General features: G+C 37.2%; 2 protein-coding genes across 11 annotated transcripts in view; one reads left to right on the forward strand and one right to left on the reverse strand.

Moving 5' to 3' along the window:
• LOC124111202 (vesicle-associated membrane protein 3-like) overlaps nucleotides 1-7,538 on the forward strand; it is a 30,415-nt gene extending 22,877 nt beyond the window's left edge. For 8 of the 9 annotated variants that reach the window (XM_046470836.2, XM_046470829.2, XM_046470827.2 and 5 more), the window contains one exon: nucleotides 3,300-7,538. Coding sequence is in view for 8 of the 9 variants with exons in the window: in XM_046470829.2 (XP_046326785.1) it covers nucleotides 3,300-3,409 (110 nt within the window). In the remaining variant the exon portion in view is untranslated. Of the gene's footprint in view, nucleotides 1-323; nucleotides 352-3,299 lie in introns of all 9 variants that reach the window. The other variant, XM_046470834.2, reaches the window with a different exon arrangement.
• Nucleotides 7,539-13,134: 5,596 nt separating this feature from the next.
• On the reverse strand, nucleotides 13,135-17,156 carry LOC124111204 (beta-1,3-galactosyltransferase 6-like). Of its 2 annotated transcripts, none has more exons than XM_046470839.2 (2): nucleotides 17,079-17,156; nucleotides 13,135-14,226 (listed from the first exon to the last, which is right to left on the reverse strand). In XM_046470839.2, the coding sequence occupies exon 2, from the start codon at nucleotides 14,197-14,199 to the stop codon at nucleotides 13,177-13,179; it is 1,023 nt and encodes a 340-aa protein (XP_046326795.1). In that variant the 5' UTR covers nucleotides 14,200-14,226; nucleotides 17,079-17,156; the 3' UTR covers nucleotides 13,135-13,176. The 2 variants fall into 2 exon arrangements, with proteins under 2 accessions (XP_046326795.1, XP_046326793.1); XM_046470837.2 differs by lacking the exon at nucleotides 17,079-17,156 and adding an exon at nucleotides 16,821-17,066.
• Between the last annotated feature and the right edge of the window lie 119 nt (nucleotides 17,157-17,275).

Raw genomic sequence — 17,275 nt, forward strand, 5'->3', positions numbered from 1 at the left:
CGAAATAGCCACCTTTTTACTGTACAGGAGAGAATATAACACAAGTCATTATTTTTGCTAAGGTATGTGGTTGAGACATGGTCCCAATCTGAATTCTGAAAATAGTGTTTCAAAATTGAGTTCAGTTCTGATCATGTCACAGTTCTCTTCCATGTGATGATGATTAGAATTTTGATGTTTTCAAGTTGCAAATTGTATGTTAAAAAAATTGAATAAGTTTATGATTATTGCACTGTCACATGATTTGTACTTTCATAAGGATTGAATTCAAATGTGATGTTATTAATTCTCTCTTTTTTTCCTCCCCATGCCAAACCCTTTAGTGTATTTTGTCACCAACTACGGCTAAGGGTACTTTTGCCTGCAATCTTTCTCTTCCTTTTCAATTTCTTATTACACTGCGAGCAACCATGCATGGTAGAAGAAACTGTTTTACTTCAGGCCAGATATCTGCAGGTATCACCATTGTTAAAAAAAACTGAACTAAAACGTACAAGAAGAAGATCAAAATATTCTTTTAGCAGCTAGGGATACGTTTGAATGAAGATACGATTACAAATTAACGATAACAAGTATGACATGAAATATTCTATTTAAGAGGAAAGGTCTGTGTTTCAATTTTGATAAATGTTCAAAATATAAGTGACAAATCAAAGTGCAGTTATGTAAGTTCTCCTCTTCACACATTCATTGGAAACTAAATTAATACATCTTGTGAGGTCATTAATTTATTTTTTTTTAAATGTAAACTTGACTTCGGAATTTTATTTTTATTTTGGGTGTAATTTCTAACTTCTTACCATCATATTAGGTTTTTTTCAATAATTATTTTAAAGTATGAAATCTGTTGTGGCACAAAAGTTCACTTGGCAGTAAGTCCTCACAAAGAAAAAACAACATTTCCTCTGGGAAGAGATACCCCTGTCTGCAGTCAGTAGGCATTGGTTACTTCAGCCTCTTTGATATCAGACATATGATTCATTGAAGTGTTATATGTTGTAGAACATATCTTTCACGTTGCTGATGCCTCAAACTGCTATTATGAAGCAACATTCTGCAGAACCACACAACGGCATGATGTAGAATGTAGATGCATGCACTTGGCACTCTCATTCAGTAAAAACACAAAAATACAGGCATAGTGATTGTATAGGAAAAGGGGAAGAGCGCTCCCCTGTTCAACTCCTCTGTTGAATATGGTATTCAAGGTATGAAGGTTTGCATGGCTGTAAGCCTTCCCCAGAATTACTGACAGTTTCGTACTTGAACCATATTTTGCGAGTAATTCTTGTGAGAATAATTTATATGAAACGCACAAATGGAGAATGTGCTTTCTGCATAATGTTTTGTTGCACCATAGTAATGGAATTTGCACATTTAGGATTGGAATGCAATATGTTATGCTGCTGTATGTTGTTTCTTTCAATATTTCCAAAGTAGTTTTGGACAATGCATAAGATGTTTTAAACAATCGCACCATTGCAAAATTCCATTTAAATCAATTGCTCAGTAAAGGTTAATAATTATTATTAATCAGTATTAAAAATATCTCTTTTCAAAAGTTCCAACTCTTTAAATTGTAAGTGCTGTTTTGGCGTGATTGTTTTTAAGAGTATTGAGTTTCATAATATTGAATTCTTAAAAACAAGGAGTTGATGAACGTCACACATTAAAACATCTTCCCGAGGCAAGGGAGTTAACTTCAAACTAGGCTGGATTTTCTTGGCTCGATCATAGCGCCACCAGCGTCTATTGCGAGTTATGTTATTTTTTTGCCCCTCCTTTTGACAAATCAGATTCTACCTCTCATATCACTTGCATTTGCTTCAAACAAAATGGTGGCACCCAGTCAAGACGATCAGATTGATAAAACGTGCCTTTCCTCACGAAGTGCATGACATCAATTGAGCACCTTTCTTAGAAACATGAAAAGATTTGCAAAATATATGTTGACACCCAGTTGACAGTAAACATCTTTCTATACATATTCTTTCCAAATCCTGCAGTCAACCGAAATCTGCATGTTGAGATTCGTGTTGCTTATGAACCAGATTTCTATTTCGTCAAGCGATTTGGATTGGACTATGTACAGACTTGTCAGTCCAGCCAAAATATATCTCCATTATTGCAGCTTAGAATCAGTTAACTCCCTTGCCTCTGGAAGATGCATAAAAATGAGCTTAACACACCCCTCTTACAATATTATCATGATCAACTTTGATAATCTCAGAAGCTGTGAATGACGACAACTGTCCTCTGCAAAACATCTTTTAAACAATTTAAAAAAAAACCCACTGTTGCTTAAATGGATTTCCATTATTGTTGAAAGCACCCCAGACCTATTTTGCATTTAACCCTTACTTTTTCACAGTGCCCTACCTTTGACATATATCCCTCTTTCCTCCTGTTTTATAACAAATCATGAAATAAATATTTTTCATTTGAAATATATCAATCTTTTTAGATTTTACTTTGATGACTTTGAAGATAGTGTTATGTAAGGGAGATAACTTGATAGTGAAGGGAGATAACTGGATTTGTGATGTGTTTGAAATTGCTTGAGCAGGAATACTGAATATGAAAATTATAGGCATGGTTTCAGTCCTACATTCCTTAATGCATGTGCATGATTTAGCTGTACACTATGAGCTATCTTACATGCAGTAGAATGAGGAGTGTTCATTGCCACAAAGAATTGCCCAATAGAGACAACATAAAAAGTTACTGTCGACATCTGCATGTTCTCATGCAATGAATGTCAAGGGATCTTCAGATCAGTTTGCTAATATTACTTGCAATTGCTTTTCTATTACAATTTTATGAAGTATGACTAATTGTGTATTGTATCTTGCTGTTTGTACCAGAGTCAGTTTCTGTAAATGTGACAATGGTTTGAATCAAGATCCATTCTCAACAATGGAATTATTATGCACCTATGCACTGTTGAGTGATAAGACATCTTGTTCTTGCAAGGTAATGAACACTCCACAGCCAAAATCAGTCTAGAAGTATTCACTCCAAGCAATTTGAATTCACTGTTTTCCTTGTTCAATTCCTTTGCACTTTGAATACAAAACACCATTCCTTAATTGCAAATTTGATGTAAAACATTTCAGTTCAGAAATGTCAGTGTGTCTAGTCAATGAGTTTTATTAAATGTGCTTATAACAGCACTTTTTTCTAACTAGTTGAGTTATGATTTCCTGCATATTTAGACTTAGATAAGTAATCCTTTTTGCAAACAAATCTTAGATTATTATAAAGTTTGAGATTTTTAAGTATTGATTGTTTGCTTTTAGTGTGGGCTGTCACAAGTCAAGGAGGAACTTCCAGCAACACCAACAACAACAGCCCTGCGACTATCGACAACAACCAAGCAAGCGCATCAACACCTGCTACAGGGCGCTAAGTCTCTCCTTCATGTTAGCGTTATACAAGGGCAGGCAACTCCTCATTGGCAGTAGGCCTCTGCCGCAAAAAAGTACTTCAGCACATTTTGATACGGACATCGCAAGGACAGTGATTGTGGCACTCTTAGAACTATTACCAACACATAGCCTCTGAAATCTCTATAATTCTTCGTTGAATTTCATTGAAGATGTCATTTTATTAATGCTAAAAGATACAGTGCGAATACTTAATCTTTTCAGATTGTTAAGTTATTTATCCTTGACAGTGTGCTTTGCAAGATTCACTACTGTCAATTGTATAGTATATTTTGTTGAGATATTTCAGATGTGTTTCATTTAAATTAACCTTTTATTGTTCATTATATGTTATCACTGTTTGAAGCTTTTTGTTGTGTATGACTCAGTATACATTATTAACCAGCCAATCTGGTGCGAGTTGTATGATGTCTGTGATAAGTACAGGGTGGTGATTAATTAGAAACATAACCATGTATTAAACAACCACATTGCATTAGTAAATTCTAAAATTGGGTAGAACAGAACCCTGCCTAGTAGCTCAAGACAGTGTGTGAAATATCCAACAGGATAGTAACTTTCTTGTGCTACTGCTTCACATGATTCCCCAACACTAGCCAGAGTATGTCTTTCAGCATCATATGCCCTTACATATTGGCCAAAGTGAGCCATGTTACAATGGCTGCATGTACTCACTTCTTAAGCGACAGGTTTTGTGATTCAAATTCTATTCCGGATTGAAGAACCTGTTACTCAAAGCTTGTTCAGTGTAGCTGCTTTGATGGGTTTTGAGATTTCAAGTTCTGTTCCTGACCAAGTACATGTGTACCTGTAAACGAGTACGCTTGTTCAGTGTAGCTGCTTTGCATTAATACAGTAGTGATGGAGGACGGGGCATATCGTCGTTGACTTTATTTCATCTTGACTCGGGAGTTCTGAGAAAAGGAGGTAGAACGTCATCATACATTCCAGAATGTGTATTTTCATTTTCACCTCATTTTACCAGATCCATCATACATTTTGTGTAGAAATCCACTTTAATCCGTATCAAAATATGATGAAGGCTACCAACCCTTAGTGTCCATTCTAAAATATTGGCTAGAACTAGTTGTGAAAAGGATGGAATAATTGTAACATAAGGTGTACATTTAGTCCTTTGTGTATATGATGCTGCAGTTTACCTATCATGTCATCATTTCTTTTTTCTTCCTTTGGACCTTCTATGGTTTATTCATTGGTTACATTTATCACTTTGTGTTCCGAATAAAAATGAACCTGAGGAAACTCACAGAAGACGTGTATTTTGTTTACTCAATTCCTTTCAGACTTGGGAACATATTGATTTGTGTATCGGTTTGTTTTGCAGTGTTTTCATGGGAACTAGGGTCATCATTCAAATTTATTTCTGCGATGTGTACAAGTTAAACTTTAGTAAGTGTCATATTTACTAAATGGCCCTGACACATTTATTGTTCACAGCTATTGTTAATCGTATATATATGAGACATTAATGTTTTATGAGAATTTACTTGTTTATTGTTTGACTTTTAAGAATTAAGGAAAAGGATTTTATCTTGCCATCATGTCTGAAATTGAAGACATCATTATCTGATGAGCCGTTTGGAGTTGTTCCTGTAGTTACTGCTTTAGTTAGTTATGGAAGGCATAAATTGTATACATCTTGCATCGTTGGCATTTTGAGAATATGGGGAAGTTCTAGTCTTGTAAATGCAGCTTGTAAGTATGCAAGAAACTAGTTGTAAAAAGTAGTTGAAGTCTCAAATAATATCTGTCTTCTAATTGCCACGATTGTATTGTTAGCTTGTACATACAGAATATCAAACTATATAACTCTTGTCCTGTGAGTAGAATGAAGTTCTTCTTATATTAATATCTTCTTGATGATGAATCATTGATTGTGAAGGATGGTCGATCAACATTTCCTGAACTGGTGCATGGGTGATGGTTATGATTCTTGTTGGAAACAAGACAGATGAGAGCTTCAGGAAAAATGTTTCATCACTGTTGTGATCTGATACTATTTACATATTAATGCTGGATGGGTAGGGTTGAGTTAATGGACAACCATTTCTTTTGTATGCTGAGATTGTTCTACTCCATTTCATTGCAAACTGAAGCGTCAGCTAAGTTCCTGTCTGTCAAAATCAATCTCAAGAAAATACAACCTTGACCTCATTGAAGAAAATTTACCTCAATGAGTACCTGCAGAGGAGTCAAATTAAATTTGGGTACAAGATTCTGATTGAGAATAGTTTACTTGCCTGTAGGAAATGGGATATATAAGTACTGTTATTCCCGAAATGGGTTGATGAGGATTGGTCGGAATCATAGATCTCCCACATCAGGAACTGGTCTCTGCTTGAGCCTTCCTTTGTCATCAATGTTTTCACATCATTTCCTACCATTCATTCCAGCAGATTTAGATTTTGTGGTTCGTGTATTACACAGTATGAAATAATTGCTGGTGAATCTGTTGAGTATGTGACAGGCTTTGCTGCACGCCAGTTCTCTGCTACTGTGGTGAGACCCCTAGATAACAAGTCTAAGGATCTCGCTTCCACTGAGATCTGGCTACATCTAGTGTCACCGCCATCGTATAAATGTCATCACTTATTGTCCTATTGCACCTAGAATATGTTAAATGTTGCCATAGCAACACATAGATCTAGAAAACAACTGCTCACATCCACATCAGGGAACTGTTTTCTGTATCAGTTGTCCATAGATCTGTTTGAGCTGGAGTTGAGGTATTTTGTGCCAGTAACAGCTGTGATGATGTCAATTTGATATCAGTGAATGAAAAAAAGAAAAAGAAACTTCCAATCATGGCATGTAGACATGTGATCTGTGCCAAATGCTTTCACTTGTGTAGACCTTTGCTATTGCTTCTATTTGTATTCTTATAGGCATTTTATTAGCAATGTTTACAAGACAATCTGCACCAAATTGGACATCAGGCTTGTTAAAGGGATGAACTTGCAGCTTTATAGTTATGAACTTAAATGAGCATCATCTGTATATTCTCATAGACTTGTCAAAAGCTATATGAAATCAGACTGATTCTGGATAGTGGAAAGAGTTAATCTAGACTGAAAATTCTTAGATGGGTTTGAGGTCTGTTCTTGCTTGCCACACTGACTTTCTGGTCATTGTTGAGCATCATGAAGCTCACCCCATCGTGTGACACTTTAAGAATTCTGAATGGTGTGTGTGTGCTGCTCAGAAGATGCAGTTCTCTGTAGACAGGATGACAGCTGCTGTATATACATGAATCTCAGCTGAAACTGACATCCTAGTGGATGTGTACAGTTGTCCGTCTCTGCGTCATGACGGCAAACAGTTGCAACATCATAGGGGCAAACAGGTTACAAGGGATTTTGTGCATTTTAATCAGTATTTGTAATATATTGACTATTTTATTAGCAGCAGATACATACCGTTCTGAGAAGATGCATCTTCGTTTGTGAAACTTGCAATATTTCATGTATTTTATTTATTGAGAGTCTTCCCCCATCAATTTATATTTCTTGGACAGTGTCAGGTGTGTTCAAGATTATCATTATCCCTTGAGTAATGTGAAAGTTCACATTGTTTTGTTCTTAGTAATAAGTCGCTGATAACTGCCATTTACCCAGCCAGTTATTTATGGGATTTCACAATCAAATTGTACCATAAGTTGAAATATAGCTTGTTTGGTGTACATGTTGCTGCTACCGGTAGTTCAAAATGCAAATACTATGCATAGGGATCTCCCAGCCACATGTTAGAAATTATTTTGAGTTATCCGAATGAACTGTTTCTATTTTTTTTTTCTATGTTTGCAAGTTTGTATGTGTACAATGGAAATCCATCTTATCAGAATGTTGTGTATGCTGCTGCAGTTGATGTTGTGTATAGCGTTCACATTGTCACCCCTCCCCGTGTCGTAGGTCACTGACACAAAGCTTTCCTAGTATATAGCGTTCTCTTCCGACACTCTGCTAGTTCAAATAAATAAATGTCATGTGTATTTATCATTGAGTTGACAGATTGTATGTACATTGTAAATGTCATATGTTAATGTAATAAATAAAATTGCCTCTTGTAAATTTACATTCTTGTTTGTCATTGTTATGACTAAAAAAACAACTCTTGCTTTTCAGACATACACACCGGTGCAAAGAAATCATTTTATATTATCTTTCTGAAGGAAACAGTATGTGCAAGTACTCGTTGCCTTGTTGCAAAAAAATTATCTGTTCACCCTTAGGGACCAACCATTTGATATTCTGGGTGTGGGATGGGGGTGCTGGGGTTTTGTATAGAGACAAGATATTTTTTTATCTTCAGCTGCAAAACCAGATATATATTTTTAATAAAAACTATGAGGCAAAATATTTGTTTTTCCGAAAAATACATTGCAATAATGTAAATTTTATGGCAGACCTTCTCTCTCCCCCCCCCCCCCCCCCCCCCCCCCCAAAAAAAACCCAACAACAAAAACCCAACAAAATAAAAACAATATGAAGCATAATTATTATTTTCAAGATTTTTTGGGGACAATTTGTTTTTTTAGATAAAATCCCAGGCACAATCACCCAGAATATCAATGGTCGGCCCCTTACTAAAAGTCATTGCCAAGGACCTTTTATTTATTTATTTTAGCCTCATCTGTAAATCAATATGCTAGTTTATGTTAACCTCAATGTGGATATGTATATATGGAGACTACAGTTTTTTTTGTCTGTGTAACAGCTGCTTTAATATCAACTAGAGATTGCCGTGGTGATTTCAGGTGACAAATAAAATGAGCTGCTACTGGTACTGCAAACTTTACATGTCTGCATCACAATAGCCTAGATACAATATTCCTGAGAAGAATAGAGCAGGATACTGCGTGCAGAGTGTCAAGTGAGTCCAGGTTGTGTAATTCAGGGTGAGAATTGGACCCTATGCAATGCCATACTGAAAACACTTACCACCTGTGCCAGTTTGGGCCTTCTCTCGATATTAAATTATCCCATCACTACAAAGTGAAATTTTGTTCAAGGCAGCATAAAACCCATCTCGATGAGACAGGAACAGGTGACCACTTTCGAAGATCACCTCTAATAGCAGTACAATGACATATTTTGATATCTTTCACCAAGCCCCTTGTGGCTGGAATATAAGTATAATTAATAAATGTTGCCTAACGCTGCTGTCTGCTGTACTCCAACCATATCATGGATGCCTGTAAATAACGAAGTCTGGCCCAGACATATCTGTGCTGATGTTATGAGCAATACCCAATGCCATTGGGGTATGATGACACAATCAACCAATCTAGTCTCCTCACCAGTTTTCAAGCTAGAGAGAACTGGGACTCTGTAATGGTGAGCACTGCTAAAGTCACTTGATAGCTGCTCGGTACTCATTCTTTTCTGTTTCTGTGTCCATTTGGGCGGTCAGGTAGCCTAGTGGTTAAAGCGTTTGATCGTTAGCCGAAGACCCGGGTTCGATTCCCGACATGGGTACAATGTGTGAAGCCCATTTCTGGTGTCCCCCGCCGTGATATTGCTGGAATATTGCACAAAGTGGCGTAAAACCATACTCACTCCCTCACTCTGTGTCCATTTGGACTCCTGTCACATATCAAATTCAACTGGTTGTCACTAATAAACAAATGGCCTCAACAGACCAAACACGCCTGCAATGCTTTTTGACCAATCCTGGTACAGAGATCTCTCAAGGCATGTCACCTAACTATCCAAGACATGATGCAAGGCCACAACTGGCTTCATATTACACAGCAATTACATGAAAAAAGAACCCAGACATGTTGCATATCAAGCAAACACACCGGTTATTGGGTCCACCCATGTCGGAGAGAGGGAGGGACACCAAGAATGTGCTTCACACGTTGTACCCATGTGGGGTCTTCAGGACCAACCTCACCTCACCTCACCAACTCCAGATAACATTTATTTGCCAAAAATGGCATTTTTTTGTAAAAGGCAAGTCATTCACATTTTGGGAAGGTTTGAGATATATTTAAACTTATTCAGTTCTTAACCAGAGTTCAAAATAGCTATCTCATGGACAATAATTTTTCAAACACCAAACCTGGCCTGTTGAGTAAAATAGTTCGAAGTTTGAAGTTTGAACTTATCTCACTATAAATTTTTATCTATCAGACCTATAACTGATGTTACTAGTTTATGTCTAATGTATGCAGATCCGGCTGACAATCGCGTCCGATACAGAAGTACTTCACTTACCCATAATGATTGTTTGATCAACTGGTTGCGGTTTGATTGGAATTCCTCACTGGTTCAAAAATGTGCAAACTGGTTCGGCTAACCTAGTGTTATGTCATAATCATTTGCAGTTACGTTTATGAAACCATCAATATTAATAGTGTCACAATCAGATATATTCACTATAGCTAGTCATAAATAGACACAAACTCCACCGTTTGCGAAAGTGTATGAATGTATGCTGTTGCTATATCATCAACATTCTTATCGCTGTCAAACAGTGGAACATAACCCAGTACAGAATATTGATGAACAAATTTTAACACCAAATACATTTCATCATTGACCGTCTTTGGGACTGTAGATGTTTTGAATATTTTGATGTATTGACGTTTCATCACATTCAAATGGTTTCAGAAAGCCCAACAACTGGTCCAAGATTTTTCAAACCTTGATGTCCCTAGTAATGTAGATGCAAATGGATGAATGTCTCAATGGCTAATGTCAATGAATGTCTCAATGGCTAATGTCAATGAATGTCACAGTGGCTAATGTCATTAGATGTCACAGTGGCTAATGTCATTGAATGTCTCAGCGGCTAATGTCATTGAATGTCACAGTGGCTAATGTCAATGAATGTCTCAGTGGCTAATGGCATTAGATGTCACAGTGGCTAATGTCATTGAATGTGACAGTGGCTAATGTCAATGAATGTCTCAGTGGCTTATGTCAATAGATGTCACAGTGGCTATTGTCATTGAATGTGACAGGGGCTAATGTCAATGAATGTCTTGGTGGCTTATGTCATTGAATGTCACAGTGGCTAATGTCAATGAATGTCTCGGTGGCTATTGTCATTGAATGTCACAGTGGGTAATGTCAATGAATGTCTCGGTGGCTGTTGTCAATGAATGTCACAGTGGCTAATGTCAATGAATGTCTTGGTGGGTAATGTCATTGAATGTCACAGTGGGTAATGTCAATGAATGATGCAGTGGTCAATGTCATTGAATTTCTCAGTGGCCAATTTGATTATATGTCTCAGTGGCTAATGTCATTGAATGTCACAGTGGCTAATGTCAATGAATGTCTCGGTGGCTATTGTCAATGAATGTCTCGGTGGCTATTGTCAATGAATGTCTCGGTGGCTATTGTTAATGAATGTCTCAGTGACTAATGTCAATGAATGTCTTGGTGGGTAATGTCAATGAATGTCACAGTGGCTAATGTCAATGAATGTCTCGGTGGCTATTGTCAATGAATGTCTCGGTGGGTAATGTCAATGAATGTCACGGTGGCTAATGTCATTGAATGTCTCGGTGGCTAATGTCAATGAATGTCTCGGTGGCTAATGTCATTGAATGTCACAGTGGCTAATGTCATTGAATGTCACAGTGGCTAATGTCATTGAATGTCTCAGTGGCTATTGTCAATGAATGTCTCGGTGGCTATTGTTAATGAATGTCTCAGTGACTAATGTCAATGAATGTCTTGGATGGTAATGTCAATGAATGTCACAGTGGCTAATGTCATTGAATGTCTTGATGGCTAATGTCAATGAATGTCTCAGTGGCTAATGTCATTGAATGTCACAGTGGCTAATGTCAATGAATGATGCAGTGGTCAATGTCATTGAATTTCTCAGTGGCCAATTTGATTATATGTCTCAGTGGCTAATGTCATTGAATGTCACAGTGGCTAATGTCAATGAATGTCTCGTTGGCTATTGTCAATGAATGTCTTGGTGGCTAATGTCATTGAATGTCTCGGTGGCTATTGTCAATGAATGTCTCGGTGGCTATTGTCAATGAATGTCTTGGTGGCTAATGTCAATGAATGTGACAGTGGCTAATGTCAATGAATGTCTCGGTGGCTATTGTCAATGAATGTCACAGTGGCTAATGTCAATGAATGTCACAGTGGCTAATGTCAGTGAATGTCTCGGTGGCTAATGTTTATGAATGTCACAGTGGCTGTGTCATTGAATGTCACAGTGGCTAATGTCAATGAATGTCACAGTGGCTGTGTCATTGAATGTCACAGTGGCTAATGTCAATGAATGTCACAGTGGGTAATGTCAATGAATGTCTCGGTGGCTAATGTCATAGTGGCTAATGTTATTGAATGTCACATCTATTCCTGTCTTTGAACGAGAATGGCTGTGGCATTGTTTCATGATCAAGTGTTCATGTCAGATTAAACATACTTTGTGGTTGTAATACAAATTTTAGAAAATAAAGTGTGTGGAAACAATTCTTTATTAGAACATACAAACCAGAGACCACAGGCACCCACCTTTGTCGGATAACTTTAACATGAGTGGTGATGATGTCTGAACTTAAAATCATACAACCAAACTCGAAACTGATAGAAAGTCTCCTCCTATCTAATGCTTTTTGGACTATAACTTGGAAGTCAAAGGAGGGAATATTTTTTTGTAAAAATATCTGAATGTTTTTATAGATATTACCTATATTAGGGAAAAAATAATTAAATGAATTTGCCATCTTTAGCACCATCACCTGCTGGAAGCTTTGCTTTTTTTCGTTTTTTCTTGGAAGACACAGGGATTTATTTTGGCTAAGTCTGTGTAACAAGGACAAGGGACACAACTCTAGATTTATTATGCAAGGAATTTCACTATGATTTGTCGACTGAACAATTTGGAGAAACATTAATGTCAAATTGAGCATTATATGCTTTACAGATGATTTTTCTTAAAATACTGAGTTATCTCAAAATATTTTTATGTGTATGAAATGTTGGCAGAATTATTTTAAATAGCACTACAGAAAGCCTGTTTCATACTGTTGCTTCTCAGACCATGACAAAACAGTGAGAAGGAAAAAAATCAAACCAAGACTGTTCTCAAAGTTCACAATCTTGTTCCACATCTGGACATTTTGCAATCTCATTAAAATCAGATCTAAGTTCTCGCTACCGCTAAACAAAGATCTGAGGACATCCCATTACGGATCACGTCAGACCGACCTTGCGCGAACTTTGAAGGACCAATGGAATGACTAATCAGAAGGCAGCTTTCTCGTGCTTTACGGATCTAATTTCAAATTGGCGACTACGCTTCGAAACATATTTGGACAAATTCTCGATTAAAAATTTGAAACCTGAACAAACGAACATTCTGGAATCGCTAATAGATGGTCCAGATTGTATGGATTCAGTCATTAAACCTGTAACTATTGTTCGGAATACCCCGGGTTAAAGTTTTCAAGGATGCATGATTAGAAGTCACATTCCGACTGTCACTTTCATGATCTGGTAAGCGACGCACTGATTGGTTGGTTGAAAGGTCCTTCTGGGGTGACCCCTACTGGGATGTCCTCAGATCTTTGTTTAGGGATAGCGATAACTAACATTTGATTTTAATGAGATTGGACATTTTGATATAGGACCACCAAAACAGGTAAAATAATGACAATATATGAAACACTCCATTAATGAGGCCTGTATAAAACAACAACAATATACATTTTATTAACAAGGGATCAAGTTCAAGGGATAGATGTATCGTTTCTGATACAGCACAACGTTGGGGGCACTTTCCAGTTATACATGTAGGACTTGTAAGTCTGCAATTCGGCTCGACACAAATGTCCAGTAGTCTGAAGAGTTTGATGTAAATCTCTCATTTGAAGAATGCTTTTCTTATGAGTGACCAAATATATGTTCCGACACCCACGGGACCGGTATTCGGTATCAAACCGTGGGTCGTGCAACCTGTTAACATTCACAGGAGCTAACCACACTCCGAGGGACACATCCTCGCTGATGAATGTCTTGAGATAATTAGCATTACTTGCCACGTAGTGAACCAAATCACTTGAAACAACATAGCCACCTCCAAGAGCGTATGGCAAGTATCGGTCACACAGCACCCATTCTTGTTCCTTCCATTTCCCCCTCTGTTTCACATGGGCTCGACCATCGAAGAAACCCCAGTAGAGTTTTTCTTCATCTTTGAATTTCAGCTCCTTCAATAATGCATCTAATCGCACAAAACTGTCATCATCAACTTTCAAAAGAAATTTAAAATCCACATGCTCGTGTATCCATTCTAGACTCGTCAAAAGTTTATTGCTTAATCCTAGGTATGATTCCTCATGGTTTTTCAACAGTAGTAAGTCTTTACGTAGCATGTTTTCCCGCATCAATCGATCTTCAATATCTTTGGATAACTGCTTAGTTCCTATTACAAAAAACACAGCTACATCTTTGGGAAGATCAAGAAGCCAGGTTTCTCTCATTGCGTGTCGACGTTCTGCATTTTCCGGACCAGTCAATATGAGGATGACAAGATGAGCAGTTCTCTCCCTTGATTGAGCAAATATCTTTTGTCCCCACCCTGTCTTCTCCTTTCCATGGCTGTGATCATCGTTGGCACGGCGATAGGTGCAGTCCTCACATGGCATGTTGCATAATGACAAGAACATGAGGGCACTTATTGTGAGGAATATACCTCCGATGAGTATGGTGGTAGCATGGCGATTCAGACGACGCTCGACACCAAATGACATTGCAGATTCAGTTTGATATAGATCTATCTGAAATATATAAAAAACAGTTCATATGAAACAAAATATCTTGTGGCTACAAATTGTTTATTAGCCCTATTAATTGCATTACTCTACTATTGTGTGTACATGATCATGAATGGTTTTACTTCTGCTCATATGAATGAATAAGTGAGTTTGGTTTCATGCAGCTCTTGATAGTGTTCCTGCAATATCACTGCAGGGGACACCACAAAAGGGCTTCACACATCAAACCTTGGCCTTTGGCATGATGAGTAAAGGTAATAAGTTTTTTTATCGAGAAGGGAGACACTAACTTGGAACAATTAAAGGGGCACTGATCAAACGCAATTCCCTGGACTGGTTGTTGCCTTTGTTATTGTTTTTTCCCCGTGAGTACCCTGATGATACGCAACGCAACTGAGCGTGACCAGAGACTGGGCTACCGTCTGCAAAGACAGCTAAATAAACTTGGAGGCTGCAGGCAATATTTGTTTTACGCATTTTTGAACACTGATTGGTTAACTGTGATCTATAAAGATTTCGACAAAGGGCGCATGTTAATTAATTTCTTCAGCCTAAACAAATAGACAAAAAGAACGGCGGAGCTCATCGGATATCGTCATTTGGAAATACCCCAGATGGTTATAGTTTAATAATGAAAAAAAGGATCCATGCAGTGAAAGCATTTTCAGATTTTGGATTGCGTCGATAATACGATTACTATACTCCCTTGTTGTCACCACGTTTTCTCGTATAACCCTACACTTGTGTATTTGTCGTCATTCACTTAATGCTCAGTTAATGAATTTATTACAGGTACAATTAGTGGTAGCACCACTTTGATTACCTGACAAAGGTTCCCATTTGGCATTTATTGTGTCTGAGGTAATTATTCAATCTAAATCCAGGTTTGAAGTGAGGTGAAATGTGTGTTATGTAATATGCACATGGCAACCCAGCAAGAGGTGAATGATCAGTTGATTTACTTTTTTGTAAATCAACGGATCGTTCCTAGTCATCAAAGGATTAACAGAAATACGTTGATTGATTAATCACTGTTATCTTGCACAGTGGATATGTCAAAAGTGAGTGTTTACATGTCCAAGTTTACTAAAACAAAGGGAATACACTCATATCATGGCGTGAAGTGCCGATGTAAAAACAACATACTTTGTTCAAAGGGTAACTGATAATACGTTGATTGATTGCTCATTGTTATCTATCACTCAATGGATTTTTTAGGAACCGTGGACGTTATGAAAATAGTTGTCACGTGGGCTTTTTCAGCCGACCCTTGAGACTTGACACCTATGTGAAACACCTGAAACAATCTAAGTGATCAGTTGAGAAACGAACACGGGTTATAATATCCCGAAACGATATATATCTTTTAAAATATTTGATTGTTACAGAGTCACGTGACATCGAATAAGTTTCTTTGTACAGCTGCAGACGAGTGGGATATTGTTCCTTTGTGTGGATATTCACGGATACATTCCTCGAACAAAGAAGCTGCCTAAAATTACACATAAATTTGGTAGGTTGTAATTATGGTATCTGCATTTTGTTTTCCTACATTTGCTGTAGCATTGAACCGATTCGTTCTTGTTCTTCTACGTCTTGTTTGGGAAATTCTTCAATGCGTGATAGACGTTGTTTTCACAAGTCTTTTCCTTTGTAAGCTTGTATATATTACCGTCAATTTGTAAAATGTGATTCTCTCTGGCAATTTATAACGTGTAAATATTTCATTTTGACTGAAAAATCTGTCCAGATTGACTAAAATTGATTAAGACGATCAAAAGGGCCTAAAAACATCACAACAGATTATTATGTGGGATTAGAAGCCAAACAACATAGAAATGTACTTTTCAACGTAACATTTTCAGTGTCTTGGTGATGACATTAAACATCAAAATGTTTGGAATTCGTTATCATAATAATACAGATGGAAATGTTTTTCAGTCACTTTGTAAAATAACTGAATATTTAGGTGTTTAATAAATTTGAAAATGTTACACATTTTGACAGTAAAAAAATATACACACTATAAAAAAAGCATTGCTCAGGTGAAATATTTACTTTGTGTTGCAAGTCAAAATAGTATAAACGAAAATCGCAAAATTACCAAGCAAGTGACTTATCAAAACTTTGTCACCATTACCGATGCTACCCACAAAGATACATACATTTCCTTATTATCTCGAAAACTGTGTTTAATTTTGTTGATCAATGTGACCATACGCCCATATTACTACCCATAAAAGTGACTAATGCGCTTACGAATGGCGCAGCAGAGGTCGCGATCTAGTCTAGATTACTACTATACATCCTGGTACTCACTGGGAAAAAACAATAACAAAGGCAACAACCAGTCCCTGGGAATTGCTTTAGATCAGTGTCCCCCCTTTAAGTCAAGTGATACTTAGGGTTGTGTGAATTTGGGTCAACAAAGCTTTAGATCCTTTGAAACCGTCAATTCGGAATATTTCTGAAATGACAGTAAGCCCACATGGCAAATTGTAACAGCTGTCAACAGTTAACATTAATACACATGAATAAGAGTCTAATTTAAAAAAATATATATTTGGGTATTTGAAAAAGATATTTATTTTTTTTACCGTCAAGTCAAGTTTGGCGAAGATTAGTTGATGGCACATAAACTGTTATCTCAGTAACCTGACTGACTCATAACGCGTTAGCCTGGGCCTACTCATCGTTCTGCGGGTCTTCAATATTTGGAAGTTTGTGCTGACAGTGACACAAGTTACTGTTAGGTTGTTAAGGAGTGTCCAGTAAAATACTTTGGGAATACTTTTCCTTCCAGAACATTGATTAAAGTGATTCATCGACATCTACGCACTGATTCTTGTCCATACCCTAAATAAGTCCTGTCTTGATCTTGCTTGGCCTATCTGTTCATATCTTCGGCCCTGGGCACCGCCATTTTGAAGGAATGCAGCAAATGCCGCGACGTAAATAGTAAATCCTCTTGATAGTGAAAAACGCGACCCGCCTTTGAAAATAATATATCAAATTGTCTTTTTGTCATCTAATATCAAATGCTCAATAAATC

The sequence above is a fragment of the Haliotis rufescens genome, unplaced genomic scaffold (assembly GCF_023055435.1).
Source record: "Haliotis rufescens isolate VD_foot unplaced genomic scaffold, xgHalRufe1.0.p SCAF_13, whole genome shotgun sequence".
NCBI lineage: Eukaryota > Metazoa > Mollusca > Gastropoda > Lepetellida > Haliotidae > Haliotis > Haliotis rufescens.